At 42.2% G+C, this 19,317-nt stretch overlaps 1 protein-coding gene across 7 annotated transcripts in view; it reads left to right on the top strand.

Annotated features, from left to right (window-relative positions):
• The first annotated feature begins 7,785 nt into the window (after window positions 1-7,785).
• Window positions 7,786-19,317, top strand: part of CIT (citron rho-interacting serine/threonine kinase) — a 169,994-nt gene continuing 158,462 nt past the window's right edge. For 6 of the 7 annotated variants that reach the window (XM_027124739.1, XM_027124738.1, XM_027124737.1 and 3 more), the window contains exons 1-3: window positions 7,786-7,824; window positions 8,841-8,943; window positions 14,058-14,199. In XM_027124739.1, the coding sequence (XP_026980540.1) occupies window positions 8,848-8,943; window positions 14,058-14,199 (238 nt within the window). In that variant the 5' untranslated portion in view covers window positions 7,786-7,824; window positions 8,841-8,847. Of the gene's footprint in view, window positions 7,825-8,840; window positions 8,944-14,057; window positions 14,200-19,317 lie in introns of those variants that run through there. The other variant, XM_027124740.1, reaches the window with a different exon arrangement.

Raw genomic sequence — 19,317 nt, 5'->3', positions numbered from 1 at the left:
TTCTTTGTGTGACCTCTGCTCCTTTCTTGCTGAGTTTATTTCTAGGAACTTGGTATTTTGTTGTTATTGGAATAGAATCTTTTCTTTTTAACATTAGCTCTTTTTAACATTAACATTATACCAGCTTGCTGCTGGTATAATGGAAAGCTATTGATTTTTCTGAACATTTATCTTATATTAGGCTATATTTTGGAAGTCTTGTTGGCTCTAATAGTTTCTTAGCTGAGCCTCTTGGATTGTTTTAGGTTTACAGTTCTATCTAATGATAACATTATCTCCTTTTCTAAGAGTGATACTTATTTCTTTTTCTTATTCTTGTGATCTCTAAGGAAAGGGAGGAAAATGGGAGGAAGATGGCTTGGGTGTGAAGGTGGAGAGGCACAGAGAGGGTCAAAATGAAGCAGCCTGGGTATTCCCTGGTGGTCCAGTGGTTAGGACTCCGTGCTTTTACTGCTGAGGACCCTGGTTCAAGCCCCAGTTCAGTCCCTGGTCGGGGAACTTAGATTCTGTGAGCCAGGTGGTGTGGCCAAAAGAAATAATAATAATAAAATAAAATAAATGAAGCAGCCTGAACACTTGCTGTTGGGTGGGGCACAAATGAAGTGAGTAGACACCTTGGAACTTAGCTAAGGGTGTGAGCTGAGGAGAGGGTAGTTGGAAAAGTCCAAGTAGGGTCCCATTTCCTATGTTAGAAAATTGTGTAGGATGGGTCCCTTCCCCCTAATTTCTAGTCTCTGCTCCAAACATCAGCGGAGTTTTAAAGGAAGAAGGAGGGCAGGGAACAGCATAAAGAGACCACTCCACTGCCACACTCCAAAGCCCCACCTATTCTGCGGAGGAGGGAGGTGAAGTATCAGAAACTGCGAAAACTTGAAGAAAACTGAAAGTTATGGGATTTGCTAGGGATGTCTTTAAAGGGTGGAAAAGGGAGGTTCGATAGAGAATGGTTGAAGCAAGAGATTGGAAAAAAGATAAAATTGTTTCTTTTTTTGGACAGATTGTTCAACAAGCCAGTTGCATTTAAAATGTCAGCTGCATTTCTATTGATCCTATTTTAGGAAGGGGTATAATTAAGAGGACACTGGAGAAGGCATTGTCATTTGCAGAGAAGCCTATCTATATAATTTTTATAAAAGCATCCTCTTTTGAATCGGATTTGGATTTCGCCTTTCATGGCAATACCAGATGGGTATCACCAGGTATATAAAATATAATCAAGTCTTGTGTTCAGACACGCAGGAATGAAAATGGGAGCTGCCCCTGCAATTACCTCACTGGACCACTAGATGGCTCTACGGCTTTGGTGTGGCAAATGTAGAGTAAGCAGTTGTGCCTTAGGTGCTTTAAAGATAAGGAAGCCACTAGTGGAATTAGGTAGTCTCCAAGGTGAGAGCCTAAAAGTTATTGGAAGTGAAGTATAGGAGTTCATTAGACAGTGTGGAATGAATGTGATCTGGAGAAATGCCTGAATTTCATATGAAAATCTTCTATTGTTAAACAAAGAAAGTAAATATAAATAGGCACAATGAGATACCACTTCATGCCCATTAGGGGTGGTTATTATTAAAAAAAAAAAGCACAGAAAATAACAAGCATCGGTGAAGATGTGGAGAAATTAGAGCCCTGATGCATTGCTAGTGGGAATGCAAAATGGTGTAATGGCTGTGGAAAACAGTTTGTCACTTTTTCAAAAAGTTCAATGTAGAATTACTGTATGATCCAGCAATTCCACTCCTAGGTATATACCCAAAGGAATTGAAAGCAGGGACTCAAACAGATGCATGTGTGCCGGTGTTCACAGCAGCATTATTCATAGTAGTCAAAAGGTGGAAATAACCCAAGGGTCCATCAACAGATGAATGGATAAACAAAGTGGTATATCCATACAATGGAATACTATTCAGCCATGAAAAGGAATGAAGTGTTGACACATGCTACAACATAGATGAACCTTGAAGACATTATGCTAAGTGAAATAAACCAGACTCAAAAGGATAAATAATGCATGATTTCACTTACATGAGGTACCTAGAGTAGGCAAATTCATGAAGACAGAAAGAACAGAAGTTACCAGGGGCTTAGAGGAGTAGGGAATGGGGAGCTATTGTGTAATGCACACAGTGTACAGTGCTTCAGTTTTATAAGATGAAAAGAGCTCTGGAGGTGGATGATGGTGATTGTTGCACAACAATATGAATATACTTAATGCCACAGAATTGTACATTTAAAAATGGTTAGGATGGTAAGTTTCATGTGTATTTTACCATGGAAAAAAAAAAGCTATGCAAAGCCAGACAGTGTCTTCCTCAATAGATACAAGCCCCCAAATAGAGATCTTGGGCTTTTCTGAAAACTGATGCTAATGAACAACAGAATACACGGGTAGAAAAGGATCTACCCATCCCATGTTTTGTGTTTCTTTTCTTCCCAAAGTCCTCCCAGCTGGGTTTGCTCTTCAGGGTTGGAAGGCCTCCTTCAGCACCCACACATGGAGAGCTGAAATAATCTATATTGCAGTCTCCCCAGGTGTTTTAACTTTAATAGAAGTTGAGCAATAAAGAGAACATTATAGAGGTGCTCTAAGAGCAGAAGGAGTAGAAAAGTGCAACCCAATATTATTCATTGTGGAAAAAGCCAACCCAGTTAGTTTTAAAGAATGAAGTTGCAAAGAGAGTTCTTTTTAATGAATAGGCTTTTAGTCATTAAAAAGAGCATCTTTGACCTCATCTGCTACTCTCCTTGCCTGCATGAATTCTTCAACCTTACGGGTTGTGGTAGGCCCAGTCGTAGCCTCCAAAGATGTCCACTTCCTAATCCTCACCAATTGTGGATGTTACCTTACTTGGCCAAAGGGACTTTGCAGAAGTCATTAAATTAAGGATTTTGAGTTGGAGAGGATATCCAGGTGGGCCCAATGTAAGTACAAGCATCCCTATGAGGGAAGCAAGAGGGTCAGAGACAGAAAGAAAGGTAAAAAATAAAGGGGAGAGGAGAGAGAGAGAGTGAGAGAGTGAGAGAGAGAGAGAGCAGAAGATTCCAGAAGACACTACATCTGTTGCTACATTGCTGGCTTTAAAGATGGAGAAAAGAGCCATGGATCAAAAAGCTGAAAAAGGCACCAACAAGGACTCTCCCCTGGAGCCTCCAGAAAGAGCAACCCCTGCCAGCACCTCGATCTTAGTACAGTGAGACCTTTGTGGTTTTCCTGACCTCCAGAACGGTAAGAGAACACATCTGTGTTGTTTTAAGTCACTATGTTTGTGGTCACTTGTTACAACAGCAACAAGAAACTCATACACTGGCCTCCTTACTGTTTCTCCAATGCGTCAGGCTCCATCCTACTTCAGGGCCTTGTCTTTGCTGATCCTGCTGCATGCAGTGCTCTTACCCCAGTTGTTTGCATGGATTTGTCCCAAATTTGGAGTCTTTATTTGAATGTTACCCTCTCGATGAAGTTGTTTGTGAGCACTTTAAGATTGCAACCCCTCCCCTGCACTCTGTGGGTCCCTCTTCTGGATTATTTTTCCCCATAGCACATCATGCTGATTTTCTGTCTCTGCCCACTAGAATACGAACTCCCCAAGGTCAAGGATTTTGTACAGTTTATCTACTGCTGTCTCCCCAACACCTAAAAGAGTACCACAAACAGTAGGCACTCAGTAAATGTTTGTTTGCAAAACTTATTCTTCCTTGTTAGATGCTTTGTCTAAGGTCAAAGAAGGAAGAAAAAAACATAGATGGGAACTCATTCCAACTTGGAGAAAACATTTGGAAAATGATGGTGTCAATGAAAGTTCTAACAGTTAAAAATTTCAAAACATTTAAAATGTATTTTGACTTGTTTGGGAGCTCTGCTGGTTGAAATAAAGTATATTTAATGTGTTCATTGGAAATTTTCACGTCATACAGTTATAACAGGTGGTTCTCAATTCTGGGCAATTTTGCCATCCAGGAGACATTTGGCAATGTCTGGAGATAGTTTTGGTTGCCACCACTGGGAGCATATGCTAGTGGGTAGGGCATCTACTGGGTGGAAGCCAAGATCCTTCTAAACATCCTACAACACCTGGTTTATACCTGGGAGTATAAATCAGTACAGTCTCTTTGAAAAAGAGTTTGCCACTATTTGCTAGCTATACTTTTTCCTAACACACAGTAACATGTATAATTTTAAAAATAAATGACATTTGTATGTGACCTGAAAGAGTCTCTCATGCCAGTGGTGGGGAAAACAGGTAATACCTGGGATACGGCTTGCTCTTAAAAGGACTCAGCTGAAAAAAAAAAAAAAGGACTCAGCTGATGGTGCTTTCTAGAAGCATTCCCTAGAAGTTATCCACAGCCAAAATATCTTGAGGAACTTTTTCTTGCCAAAGGGACCAGAATGGCTTTGTCTCTTTATATCTAGAATGGGGTTAGCTTCTTACTTTTCCTGTCCTTCGGGGGCATGGTTTGTACAATACTTAATGTTCCACTAAGTCTCGTTCGAGTCTTGCCGTCATTCCTCTTACCTCTTTAAGGTGCCTGGGAGCATCTCTGCTTGTGTTACGGCCCAGTTGAATGCTCTGAGGGCAATCACATTTCTGTTTTCTTCGTGTTTTGGGAATGTGCTGTGACATACCACCTGCCACCCCTCCCTTGTTGCCAGGGCCCTCTGGAGTCTCCATTGTTACAGGAGATTATCACAAAGTTTCACCATCTTTTGCCTACAGCTCCATCTCCCCACTATAATTGGCTTTTCAAAAACTGACAAGGAGGGTATCTTTTTCCTTTTGGTACCCCCAGTGCTTGGCACAATAAAAAAAATTTTTTTAATAAAATAAATGAATAATTGAATGTAAGAACATCATGAAGTCCTTCACTATGACTCAGTGATGATGAGGTTCTTCCAGAGTCGCCATCACAATAATCATCATGGATTCACGTTCTGTATAAAAGTGGTCATTGTTTCATTCTGCGCAAGAACAAGGAGAAGGTCTCAGCTTTCCTGTCAGTCCAGTTTTGTTTGTTTGTTTTTTGCGGTCCGCGGGCCTCTCATTGTTGTGGCCTCTCCCGTTGCGGAGCACAGGCTCCGGACGCGCAGGCTCCACGTCCATGGCTCACGGGTCCAGCTGCTCCCGCGGCATGTGGGATCTTCTCGGACCGGGGCACGAACCCGTGTCCCCTGCATCGGCAGGCGGACTCTCAACCACTGCACCACCAGGGAAGCCCTATCAATCTAGTTTTAACGACGGTTAATTCTATTTGGCAGTGTCTTATCCTTTTAGTATTGGCACACCGCCGTTGGTTCCTCCTAATTCTCTTTCCTCATATGCTTACTGTGCAGTTACTACTTCTGAAAGAAAATTGGGGTTAATGTGGTTTTTGCTTTATGTTTCCTTATTCATTTTATTTATTGTTTTTCCCTTGTTCTGTTTCACAAAGGATTTGCAGAGGCCAGCGATTGTTCTAATAGGAAATTAGTAGGCAGGATTCAGGGAAATGCAAAATGGTGCTGTTAACATTGTATTCTAATTTAGGATGAACAAGTCCCAAGATTCTGGTAAAGACTTCTATTTCTGACACCTGGAAACTAACAGGTTTGGCTGGATTAGAAAAATCAGCAGAGGCATTGACTAGATCCACATTCTCACCTTCCTGAGATTTTTTATATCAAGTCAACAGCGTTTGTGACCCACTTTGCCTCTCTCTTCACCTTGCCATCCCCAAACTTTGGTTAACCCTCTCATGTCATTAGAAGTATTTGTTATTTTCATATATTTTTCTGGACTGGGTCAGCCCTTGCAACATCACAAAAGCAGAGGCTGGGAGAATTTCTAACATCTGCTGAGAAGCAGGTTTTGTATAGAGGAAAGGATTTGGAGTCAGACAGTCCAGAAGTTCCAAATCCAGCTTCACCACCTAGAGCTGAACAACTGAAGATTAGTCACTCCATATCTCTCAGCCTCAGTTTCCCCATCTGTAAAATGTGGATTATAGTTCCTCCCTCTCAGGGTTATAGTAAAGATTAAATGAGATGTGCTTGATTAAAAAAAGGGGGAGAGGTGTTTGATAAATAGTAGCTATCATTATTATCCCAGGATTATGTTTGGGGGAAAAAAGAGTGTATTAAGCAAGTCTGTAGCTTTGGTTTTATACTGATGTGTGCATGCGTGTGTGTGCCTGCATGTGATAACACGTTTCCAGTTCTATCTAGTGTAGGGATTGGAAATGTACAGAAAGGACTGCCTCCCTTTCAAATTTTAGAAATATACATAAATAGAACATCTATACACACAATTTACAAATTGTGAAACAAAAATCCATATTATTACTAGCTAGGCTGAGAACTAGATCATAGTAGCAACATGACTCCTGAAAGGTCACCATCCTAACCCTAGGTAACCACTCTCTGGACTTTTGCTTTCTTTATGGTTTCATCACCTGTATGTACATCCTTCTCTAAATATTTTATTTTGTTCTCCCGCTGTTGAAATTTATATGAATGAAAACATACCTTAATAACCTATACGGGAAAAGAATCTGAAAAAGAATATATATATGTGTGTGTATATATATGTATACACACATATATGTGTATCTGAATCACTTTGCTTTACACCTGAAACTAACACAACATTGTAAATCAACTCTACTCCAATAAAAAGACACACTTTATTGTTTTGCTTCCTTCACTCAGCATTGTTTTGAAAGACATTATGTCATTGTGTTCAGCTGCAGTTTGTTCCTTTTCATTGCTGTATGAAAACACTGCAATATAAAAAATTATCCTTTCTATTGCTGATGGATATTTGGGTCGCTTCCAGTTTTCCTTTGTTTTTTGCCATGATGTTTTACGGTACTATTTGTACATTCTTGTACATATCTTCTGGTGTACACAATTAGGAGTTTCTCTAAGGTATATACCCAGGAGTGAGTCATAGAAGGTACATATCATAACTTTAGGAAATAGTGGCAAGCTCTTTTTCAAAGAGACTGTACTGATTGATACTCCCATCAGCTATGTATGAATGCCTGTAGCTCCATATCTTTGCAAACACTGTCAGACCTCCTCCCCCATCCCCCGCCCCAATCTGGGTGCATGTTATTGTATCTCATTGTGGTTTTAGTTTTCTCATTTCCTGATTAAGAATGACGTTGAGTATACCTTCGTATGTTTGTTGGCCTTTTGGATTTCCTCTTTAGTGAATTGACAAAGTTCTTGTCTTTATTTTAAAATGTCCTATCATACAGTCTCAATACCTTCACCTATTTGTTGCAGGACAATCAGTCATCGAGGCAGATGGAATTTCAAACTCAAAACACTTGCTGCCTCAGCTGTACCCTATAGCAGAGAACCAGCTGGTTTACCAAAGTAACAAGTACTTCGACCTTAGGCAGGATTGAGGAACAAGACTACCAGGCAGAGCGGCCTAGTTGTCTTCCTCCTCGCAGGTGGCCTGAGAGCGAGCAGGGGACACGGCCCCGGGATCCCAGAGATCCCCAGAGATCCCAGACACAAATAGACGCGCAGTCAAAATTGCATCCTTGTGCTTAACCGCCAATTTCAAACTTCCAAGACCTGCCCTGCCGGGTTTTCCCTCCCCGTTTCCCATTGGCCATGAGTCAAAGGAAGAAACAATTTGATTGGCTATCTCTTTCACTTCCTCTGTCCCTTTAAGGACTTGGGCAGGGCCTGGTTGAGATACAACTGTCCATCATAGGAGCGGGAACGCTGATTGGTCCAGATGTATCTGGGCCCCACCCGCGCCGTTCACCGGGTTCAAATGCTGCGGCGGGACGCCCGGGGCGGAGCGGAGTGCTGACTGGCGGGGTCGGCTGAGCGTGAGTCTGGTTCCCCTACGACCAATTTCCTCTCCACCCCATTTTGCAAGACCTGGGGAAGGGCCTCCTCCACCCACACCAATCCCGGTTTTGCCTCTCGGAGCCGGGAGGGCGGCGGTTCCGCCCCTAGGGCTTCCGGGGGTCGGGAGGGTCTTCCTAGGCTGGCGGTGCACTGGCCCACTTCCACCAGAGCCGAGGGGTCGGCCAGGCGATGCTGGGGCCAGAGGAATTGTTCCTTTCTCAAGCTTGGTGGGGTCCTGTGTTTATTCTGTCCTGCCTCCTGTCAGCATTACTAGTGGGGGCTGGTAGCGCCTTAGAATCTGTGTGACCTTAATTTGCTTCATATTCTTCGTACCCATCCATCACTCCTACTTCCTGCCTCTTTCACCCTGTTCCAGCCCAGTTATTGTAAGAGAAGCCTAGGTCCTGCCTCAGAACCTTAACTCTGGCTGTGCCCTCTGCCCGGGATACTTTTCCTTCCCCAGTTATCAGCAAGGCTTGCTGCTTTAACGCCCTTGAGGTTTTGGTTCAGATGTCACCTTCTCAGCGACGTTACTCTGACGCCACTGTTAGACACACACTGCCATGCCCCAATTCCCCCATCTTGCTCTTTTACTTTTTTTTTTTTGAACCCCATGGCGCTTGAAACCTTTCAACATACCTGTATTGTGTAATTTGCTTATTTTCAGTGATATATTCAGTAGCTATTAGTATTTATGTGCCGGGCTATATGTTTCCCCACTATATGAAGATAAAAGTCCCTGCCCTGGTGGAGCTTACATTCTAAGGAGGGCAGATAAACAGACTTTTAAGAGAGTAGGTCAGATAAGTGTTACTCCTGTTACACTGAATAAAAATCTGATTTTTAATCTCCGTCACCAGAGTGAGCATCCCAAGACCCAGTGGGGGCTGATTTTCACCTCCCTTTCCTGATATCCTGAGGGAGCTCGGGATCTCTCAAGCCCTTCCTGCTCAAATCTGCAGAACACATTTAACCTATCTCCCTTCACCACCAGTGGGGAGATGTTGAAGTTCAAGTATGGAGCACGGAATCTGCCGGACGCTGGTGCTGCAGAATCCATTGCCAGCCGGGCCTCCAGGTTGAATCTTTTCTTCCAGGTAAGAGACTGGCTTGCCAACTTTGCTCACCTCTGTGTGTTTCCTTGGAACCTCTTTGTTACCTTTGCTCTTGTTATAGGACTGAGGCTAATCCAGGAGAATATCCCCTTTGGTGTTTCATATGTGCTGATAGTTTTGGAAAGGAGCCATTGTTCAGACAGGAGTGGGTGGCTGAACTTGCCCTGGAAGGAAGACCTTTTTTTATGACTTCAGTACTAAAGTTTGTCCTTTTATTAAAGAAAAGTAATTGAACAAAGACACTCTTTTGACCGAAATTTCTATACTTGTAATCCTATAGAAATATAGAAATCTTTTTCATTCAAGGGATGTTTATGGTTTAGATTAAAAAAAAAAAGTTTTGATAAATACCACACCTGTGAAACCCCCTTTCCTCTCAAGATACAGAACATTTCCATCACCGCAAAGGATTAAAACTTAATGTTGTCAGATTTTTTTTCCACGTAGACTTCTAATTCTTTTGTTTCTGATGTAGGTGGAACACCGTTGAAGTAGAAATCCTTGTTTGACTTATGTATTCGTAAGTCAAAGGGACAATACAGATAGTGGTGAAGATTTAGGTTTGAACCCTGGCCCCAGTACTTGTTAGCTGTGTTACCTTGGGCGAGTCAGTTGCCTTCTCTGAATCCATTTTCCGTTCTTTATAATAGAGGTTATAACACCTAATTTACAGAGTTGTGAGGATTAAATGAGATAATCCATGTAAAGTACTTAGTTTCTTGCCCAGCTCTTGGTAAGCCCTTTATAAATGGTAACTATTATTAATAATAAGTGTAGAAATAGTATTAGTGACAGTAATAATAAATTTTTTTAGCAGTCTTTCCTGATCTTTTTCTTTGCAATTAATACATGCTCTCATAGGCTTTTTTAAAAAATTTATTTAATTTATTTAATTTTTGGCTGTGTTGGGTCTTCATTGCTGCGCGTGGGCTTTTCTCTAGTTGTGTAGAGCGGGGGCTACTCTTCGTTGCGGTGTGCGGGCTTCTCACTGCATTGGCTTGTCTTGTTGGGGAGCACGGGCTCTAGGTGCGCGGGATTAGTAGTTGTGGCTCAAGGGCTCTAGAGCTCTAGAGCTCAGGCTCAGTAGTTGTGGTGCACGGGCTTAGCTGCTCCACGGCATGTGGGATCTTCCTGGACCAGGGCTTGAATCCGTGTCCCCTGCATTGGTAGGTGGATTCTTAACCACTGCGCCACTAGGGAAGCCCAGTAATAATAAATTTATGTTCACATAGCAGTAGTTATATTTAAGAAGGCATTTTTGTGTGATACCTGTAGGATGATAAATAGTAATACTATTTAATAGTTAATAGTAATACTATTAAATTTAGTAGTATTTAATAGTAATACTATTACATTTAAACCAACTATACTGGTTTAAATGTAATAGTATTTTACAATGTTATATTAGTTTCAACACTAATACGATCTTGAGGACATTTTTCCCAAGATATTGGTATTGGGGAATGTTCAAACAGATCAGAATGGGGACAGATTGAAAGTGTAGGTGGGACCATCCCCATCACCATTTAAGTCATGAGCCATTTTTCACTAATGAATAGTCTATTTTTAACCTCAGCTGACTGAGTGCTACCACTTTTTAGCCCCTTTATCGTTTTACTCCCAAACTTTCAACTTATGACAGAATTTATTAAGGCCTTATCATATGCAGATGTGGAGGGAGACAAAGACTTGCCCAGAATCACACAGCTTGTAAATGGCAAAGCCATGCCCAGTTTTTGTTCTGTGGGTATGTAGCTGCTGGGCAATACCGCCAGAGTATGTCAGAGTTTATTAAGTGTGTCTTGTACTTAAATGTCATTTTAACAGCAAGGATTGTGGATAAACCCCTAATTCATCATTTTTTTTTCAACTAATGAGTTCCACCCGGCCCCCAGGAAAGCTGTTATTTGCAAGTGTAGCGTAACCCTAACATTCGCCTTAATATAAACAGGTAAGGATACTGTTTTTCCCCCTTCCAGCTGAAACTGCATTCCTTCTTGGATGGGACTTGAACACAGCCAAAACTCAGATTGGACTTGAACCCACGATCCCTGACTTAGGAGGGGACTTGAACCCACTGTCCTTTAATTGAAACCACTCACCTGGTGTCAGGACTTACTGAAGCTCAGGTTCTCTTGTCTCAGCACAGAAAAGGCAAAGAGTGAGTTTCTTAGCATAGGATGCTTGTGAGAGATACAAACAGCCAACAAGGGAATGCAGCCCCGAGAGCAAAGAGGGGCTACGTTTTTATAGTCAAAGAAAACGTGGGGAGGGGAGAAGACCACCTTTTTTCTCATTTTTGGGCAGACATCAAGGCTTATATCATTAGTTCTTCCTTTGACCCTATATGGTCTAACCGGGACTGTCATGGTGCTACTTAAATCATGTATATTAGCAGGAGAGTGGTAACATATACTAAAATATGGTAATTCATCTCAGGTTTCAATATAATGTCCCCTTTCACCTAGTTTCTTTCTCCTTTTACCTATATTTCTGTCTTGGCTACATGCAGAAATGCTCCTCTTCAAGGACCATTAACTTCCTGACTTCGTGTAAAAAGATTCAGAGCCCATATCTATTGTCTCGTGTTTTAGCTATCAGGACTTGTGGCTTTAGTGTACTTGGTACTTGGATGCACCTGGTCTTCCTTCAAGGTAGTATAGGTTGTTGCTAGGTTATTGGATTCTTTTCTTGAGTGGTCATTAGCTTATAACAGTCTCCCAGACTCCCTTAAAATTCCCTCTCTGTCCTTAATCCTCTAGTGGGATTTGGAAACTATTTAATTATCCTACTCTATCCCTATCCCAGCGCCCTTTTAATGAGGTTTGGATAGAGAGTAGCGGTTTTGTTTTCCATTTAGGTAAGTACTTTAGACAGGGTCTCAGTTTCTATTTAACAGAACTTCCCCACAAGCTCTAGGTCAGTGGTTGGCAGACTTTAAAATTTTCGAGCCAGCAAAATTTTACAAATTTGCTGGGCTGACCCAGGTTTGCCAACTTTCTATTTTGCCAAGTAAGGAATGTAAAAAACACACAGAAAAAAGAAAATCATATTATCTTCTTTATTTCATAAAGAAAGGACATTTTAAGAAATACCGTGAGAGGAAGGACATCGTTGCAGAATAAAGGACCATTTTACAATTTGAATACATGTAGCTTTAGAAAAGAGTCATCATGTGGTGTTCATCTTTTCTTATTTCATGGCAGACTTGAGAACTTTGTTAAGACTCAGTACTGTATTTGGGAACAGCTGCTTAAACTCATTAAGGAACAGAAGAAACAAAGAATCTTAGTTTCCCAGTTAGTGGCAGAACTCTAAAGTGACAGAAGGGTGACCTTTTGTGACCCAGTGCTTCACAAACCTGGCTGAGGTCTGACTCTCTAGGGAGGACTTGTTACTAAACATATTCTAAGCTACAAACTGGGAAATTGGAATTCAGTAGGTTGGGGTGGAACCTGAGAATCTGTTTTTTTTTTTTGTTTTTTAAGTGCTCCAGTTCTCCAAGTGATTCAGATGTAGCCAATCTGTTTCTGTTATCCAGTGCTGTGTAACAAACCACTCACAAAGTTTAAAACAACAGTGATTTATTTTGTCTTATGATTCTGTGGGTTGGCTGCATTCAACTAGGTGGTTCTTCTGCTGGGGTCACTCATGGGGCTGTATTGAGTTGGGAGCTTGGCTGGGACTGGAACATTTGGGTGCCAACTGCTGGCTGGGGAGCCTCAGGGTTCTACTGACCTCTCTTCTCCAAAGGTCTTTCATTATTCAGTCAGTCTAACCTGGGGCTTGTAATTTTTTTCTGTGGATAATAAGTATTTTAGATGTCATGGGCCTTACGGTCTCTGCTGCAACTAGTCAACTCTGTCATTGTAGCACAGAAGCAGCCATAGATGTTGTGTAAATTAATAGGTATGGCTGTGTTCCAATAAAGCTTTATTTATAGAAACACGCAGTGGGCCAGATTTGGCTGACCCCTGGTCTAGCCCAAGCTTCTTGACTTGGTGGATGGCTTCCCCAAAAAAGCAAAAGTAGAAGCTGCCAGACTTCGTAAGGGCTCCACCTTGAACTGGCACATGATCCCTTATGTCATGTTCTGTTGGTTGACGTGAGTCATGGCGATGGCACAGATTCACGGGGAGAGGAAATAGATTCCGACTCTTGGTGGGTGCAGTGGCAAGTGCCTTCAGAGTTAGAGGAACTGTTGGTGGCCGGCTTTGCAGAGAGACCTGCACACGGTCCACAGCTTGGCACATGGGTTTCATTGCTCTAGACCAGGGGTGCAAACTCATGTCTTTGGGGGCCAGGCAGTGTAAAGGAGTCAGGTGAGCCAGATGGAAGAGCTGCGAGTCAGGTCTGCAGTGAAATGCAGACCACATCCGCTACCCAGAGGGGCAGCGCTCCTCAGCTGCAGCTCAGCACCCCCAGGCAGGAATGTGGGGCATTGTTGCCAGATCTGCCAGGGTCTCACGAGAAGCCGGAAATCCTCCCCTCTCCCTTTTTTTTTTTGGTGTGAAATCTGATTTTTCAATATTGGCAGATAACTCAAATTATTTTAAATACCACAGGCCAAACAAAACGTGTCTGAGGGCTAGATGCAGTTTGCCAGTTTGCAGCTGTTGCTCGAGATCATGAATAAATTCAGCTTTAGTGCAGTCACTCCATTTACACAACCCTAGATTGTTCAATTAAACCGAAGTTATGTCAGCAAACCTCTGGGAACACAGGGAGGAAGAGGCAATCATTGTGTCCTAGTGCAGAGACATGGAGATGTGACAGGACCAGCAGGGTTCAGAGTAAATGTCCCCACGAGCCTCAGACCATTAAGAAAGAAGGACCTTTTCTTACTCTTGGCACGCTGGTGAAGTTTTTCTCCTGAGGTGCTGGAGGAAGAAGCCCACGGTGATGGAATGTCCAAGTGATAACTTAATGACTGTCAATGGATGTTGCTTTAAAGAACGAGGCCACCGAATTATGTTGTTAGCGTGTGTCGTGAGCAGTTAGTCGAGTTGGTAGCTTGCAATTTACTCTGCGTGGATGTTATTGATCAAAGCTTTTCATTATTGACAGTGTCTCCATCTGCTGTTTGCTGTTTTTAGGGGAAACCACCCTTCATGACTCAACAGCAGATGTCTCCTCTTTCCCGAGAAGGGATATTAGATGCCCTCTTTGTTCTCTTTAAAGAATGCAGTCAGCCTGCTCTGATGAAGATTAAGCACGTGAGCAACTTTGTCCAGAAGTGTAAGTGTGGGCAACTTTTTCTTGAAAACTGTCCTGCTTAGAGAGAACTAGAAGGATGCCAGGGGCGGGATGCGTTTGTGGTCAGTGGGAGTGGGTGGGAAGTCTGCTTTAGACGGACTCACCTTCAAGGTCAGCTTCCACCTTCTGTCTCTGGGAGACCGGATAAGTCTTGGTTGCAAGTGACAGAAACTCAACTCAAACTAGCTTAGGCCAAAAAGTGAATTAAAAAATTTTTTTTATTTTATTGAAGTATAGTTGATGTACAACATTGTGTTGATTTCTGCTGTACAGCAAAGTGATTCAGTTATATATATTGTTTTTCATTATGGTTTATCACAGAATATTGAATATAGTTCCCTGTGCTATGCAGTTGGACTTTGTTGTTTATCCCAAAAAATGAATTTTTTTGGCTCATGAAACTGATAGTCCAGGGATGGGTCAACTTTTAGGCATGGCTGGTTCCAAGGACTTAAATAACACCCTCTGGCTCCATCTTTACACTCACTCAAAGCTGATTGTTCATTAAGCATTATAAGCACAGTGCTTAGCGCCCACAGTATTTAATTTTAATAAATTGAATTTATTGTAATTAGTTTAACTTAATTTATTTTAAAATCATAAGAAAATATGGGTAGGCTAATAATGTTTAATGATTCTGGATTATATTCATCTTTATACCAATGCAGTCATAAAAAATATATATATTTATATAAAATATATTTTTTATGGAGCAAGGGACTGACGAAGGCAAAAGTGCCTCGGGACTGTGAAAGTCATGAATCGGCCCTGCCCACACCTTGTTGTTGTGTTTTATTTATTTATTTTAAAGTATTTATTTATTTATTTGGCTGCACTGGGTCTTAGTTGCAGCATGTGGGATATAGTTCCCTGACCAGGGATCGAACTCGGGCCCCCTACATTTGGGAGCGTGGAGTCTTAGCCACTGGACCACCAGGGAAGTCCACGAATGCACCCTGTTCTCGACTCTCCTTGACTTCCACGTGGTGGGGAAGTTGACTGCTGGTTCCCCAGTTTCGTATTTTTTCACGTGACCCCAGTGTTTTTCGACCAGCGGTGATTTTGCCTCCCAGGGACATTTGGCAGTATCTGGAGACAGTTTTGGTTGTCACAGCTGGCGGGGAGGGGGCTCATGGCAGCTAATGAGTGGAGCCCAGAGATGCTGCTAAACATCCTACAATGCACGGGGCAGCCCCCCACCACCCAGAACTCTGGGACTAGCGGGCCTTTCTCTCTCGCCATGAAATCTCAGGGCCTCTTCCTCTCCATACGGCTCTTCTGTGTGGTCTCTCCATGAAGGGTTGGCCAACTACAGCCTGGGATGCCTGCTTTGTAAACAAAGTTCTGCTGGAATACAGCCACACCTGTTCCCTAGGGCTGCTGTCACATCACAAGGCATTTGAGTAGACGTGACCATATGGCCTACAAAGCCTAAAATATTTACTGTCTGGCCCTTTAAGAAAAAGCTGCTGACCCCTGGTCTACACTCTAGCAGAGATGTCTAGACCTCCTCCATGGCAACTCAGGGTTTCCAAAAGCACAAAAGCGGGAGCTGCCAGGCCTTTTTTGGGCTCAGGCCTGGAAGGGACGTAGAATCTCTTTGGCTGCATTCCACTGTTTGCAGTGAGGCATAGGGCCCCACAGATTCCATGTGCCGGGGAACTATGTGTATCTTCCACTGTCTATGTTCATGCAATCCCAGGGAAGATTCTCATTGGCTCTGCTTTGGGTCACTTGCCCACCCCTTGACCAGTCACTGGGCCAGGGTGTGAATACTGTGATTGGCCTCATTTAGGTGCCCAGGTATCCAGGGCACTGTGATAACCAGGACCTCATGGAAAGGGGGATATACATTGCCCAAAGGACCTGGAAGTTTTGAGTGGATTAAACCAATGTATTACTAAGTGACCATTGGTACCCTGTCTGTTCTCAGTGCCCTCATCTGCAAAAAAGGGGAAAACGCATTATCTCATCAATAGGGATTGAATGAGTTAGTGCACAGTCCAGGCTTATCATGTTGCCTGGCACGTAGAAACAATCAATAAATGTTACCCAATAATGATAACCATAAACCTCAACGTTTAATATATCGTGTACCTTTAACTTAAAAATGTACTTGGCGTATTTGTTCATGATTCTGTGTTTGTTTGAATAAGCTCCCACCTTATTTTGTGGAATATTTAAATTCTCAAATAGGGAGTGGGAGGGGAAGGAATTATGTGACAGACTAATTTACTGAGCTATCAACATGCACCTTCTTTAGTCTTGAGATCGCCCTCCGGTTCCTTTAAAGCAGTGGATCTTCTAGACTCATTCAGTAATCAGGGGACTAGACTTAGTGAAACATAGATTTTTCTAATAGAATCCTCTTCCAGGGAGCTGTTTCATATTTTTAAAGAAGCTTCCTGGAGAGTATGGTTGAGAGACTCTGACTGGAAAAGGGTGATTGCATTAGTATGCTCTTTTCCCCCCTTTGATTTTCTGTTTTGGAATGTAAGCTTCATTTCTCCATGGGAAGAAGGGTCCAACAGCTCTTACTGCATACGTTTCTCGAGTCTTGCCATAGAGATGGAGATTTTCTTCAGGGACTGTTGGAGGAAGTGAGACAGAATAATACAGCCCTGAAGCAGTGCCCCTAGCTTGGGCCAAGAGAGGGCAGGGAGCTGGCATCTGGGAACCAGGGAAGGGCTTTTTGTTTCTTAATTGTTATTCTAGCCCCAGTGCCTAAAACAGTGTCTGGTTCACAGAAGGTTTTAATAAATATTGGTTGACTGACTATTGCTGATGAACAGAATAAGTAGCAAAATCTTAAGTAGTATATCACATATTTCGTGTAAAAAATAAACAAGCGTGATATTAAAACATGCAGACAAAGTGTTGATAATGGTTAAAGTTGGGCTGTTCTTGGTGATCTGACAGTAGCTGAAATTCTACCCTCTTAACTAGGTTCGCTGCAGGCAAGCATATGTTCACAACGTTAGTACTTTGGGCAAAATGTAACTTTAAGAAGCCCCCCCCATTGCAAACATGATACAAAGTAATTATTTGCAGCAACGTGGATGGACCTAGAGATTATCATACTAAGTGAAGTATGACAGAGAAAGACAAATATCATGATATCACATATATGTGGAATCTAAAAAAAATGATACAAATGAACTTATTTACAAAGCAGAAATAGACTTACAGACATAGAAAACAAATCTATGGTTACCAAAGGAGAGGGGAGGGATAAATTAGGAGTTTGAGATTAACATATACACACTGCTATATATAAAATAGGTAACTAACAAGGACCTACTGTATAGCACAGGGAACTATATTCAATATCTTGTAATAACATATAATGGAAAAGAATCTAAAAAAGAATATATGTGCATAGCGAGTCACTTTGCTGTACACCTGAAACTAACACAACATTGTAAATTAACTATATTTCAATAAAAATATTTTAAAAATACAAAGTTAAATATAAAAGGTCAGAGTGGGAGAAAATCCCTCAAAATCTTTCCTAAGATAACCACTGTTAACGATTTGGTGTGTAGTACTGCAGTTTTTCTTTTGTCCTTATAAAATATTTATTATGAAATGTTCAAACATACCTAAAGGTGAAGAGACGAGTGTCGTGAGCCCCCACATACCAATCCACTAGCTTGAGCCATGAACCCTTTTCCATTGCATGTTCTAACATTACTGTGTTTTAATTTTATGCAAAATGGCTCATATGTTTATAATGCTTTTGCCACTAGGTTTGCTCACCTAGCAAAATATTTACTCGACAGGTATTTACGGAGCACTCGCTATGTGTCAGCTGCTGTTTTGGGTACTGGGTTTACAGTAGTGATCAAAACAGAAAAAATACTTGTTCTTGAAGAACATAGACTCTAGTGGAGGTTGAGCTACTGAATTCTTTTAAACATGTGCCTAATATTCTTTTATGTGGGTGGACTCTTAGGCTGTTTCCCCTTTCCTACTAACGGACCTCTAGGTTGTTTCTGATTTTTTTCCTGTAACAGCGCTTATCATAAGTATCTTGATATGTATGTCTTTGGAGCATTTCTGTGAAGGATGAATTCCTAGAGATTGAAGTGTCGCAATACTGAGTTTCAAAAAAGGAAGCAGTGCACTCATCTGTGGTGGCTTTTGCCTCCTGTGTCCAAATATATATCTGACAAGGTCCTTCTTTGACTGCATTTTTATTCCAGGCTTTGGGTCTTTACCTCCCCTCAATGTTCAGTCTGCACTGGGCTCAGAGTGGGCAGGGATGAAGGGTCGCTGTGGTTTTGAAGTCACAGAAGTTGCTGGTAGGGAGAGAAGTTGTGAAGGGTTATTTTTTCCACAGTCATAGACATGAGTTTAGCATCTCACCTGTTCACCTTAATAATCCACAAGCCTGACCCTGTCGGACAGGGGAGGGAGTTGGCAGGACACGGCCGAGGCCAGGAAGCCCCAGAGGAAGTTTGGGCAATGGCGCCTACCCTCGGCACCAAAACCAGTAAGCCACTTGGTGTCTTTGGTCAACTTACACATTTGGAGGGCGGACCACAATGAAATCTGTCGTGTGCAAAATGAACCCCATGACGGACACAGCTTCCTGTGGTTCTGAGGTTAAGAAGTGGGGGACCCAGCAGCTGACAGTGGAGAGCGACGAAAGCGGAGATGACCTTCTGGACATGTAGATGGAAACCAATGCAGGCGAAAGTCCGCTGGTGAAAACTGACTTCTGATATGTTCTTTCATTGTCCAGTGAGCAATCGTAATTGATATATAATTTAAGTCCAACTTGTAACAAGATTTTTTAAACTGGAAAAAAAAAATCCAAAAGCCTTTGGATAACAGCATTGTGATGTGGAATGGTTTCTCAGAATGCTGAGAGCATCGCGATGGTGTTGCCTGCAAGCGGTTTTGTCTCCCTGGGTGATTGAGATGCCTGGTGGTTGCCAGCGACAGACCCAGAGTTATTAAGTTGGACAATGCTGTAAGCAACACAGGGGCCCAAGGCCTAACAGAATCAGGAGAGCCTGGCCTTGTGTGCGAGCAGTGATGAAATCAGGTTCAAGCCAGCATATTTGGGGAATTAATAATTCAAAACTCAAGTAC

This window comes from Aethalodelphis obliquidens, unplaced genomic scaffold, assembly GCF_003676395.1.
Source record: "Aethalodelphis obliquidens isolate GAN/ISIS:26980383/991018 unplaced genomic scaffold, ASM367639v1 scaffold28, whole genome shotgun sequence".
Classification (NCBI taxonomy): domain Eukaryota; kingdom Metazoa; phylum Chordata; class Mammalia; order Artiodactyla; family Delphinidae; genus Aethalodelphis; species Aethalodelphis obliquidens.
The sequence above is the reverse complement of the archived record's forward strand: the minus strand, read 5'-3'. Positions and strand labels throughout refer to the sequence as shown.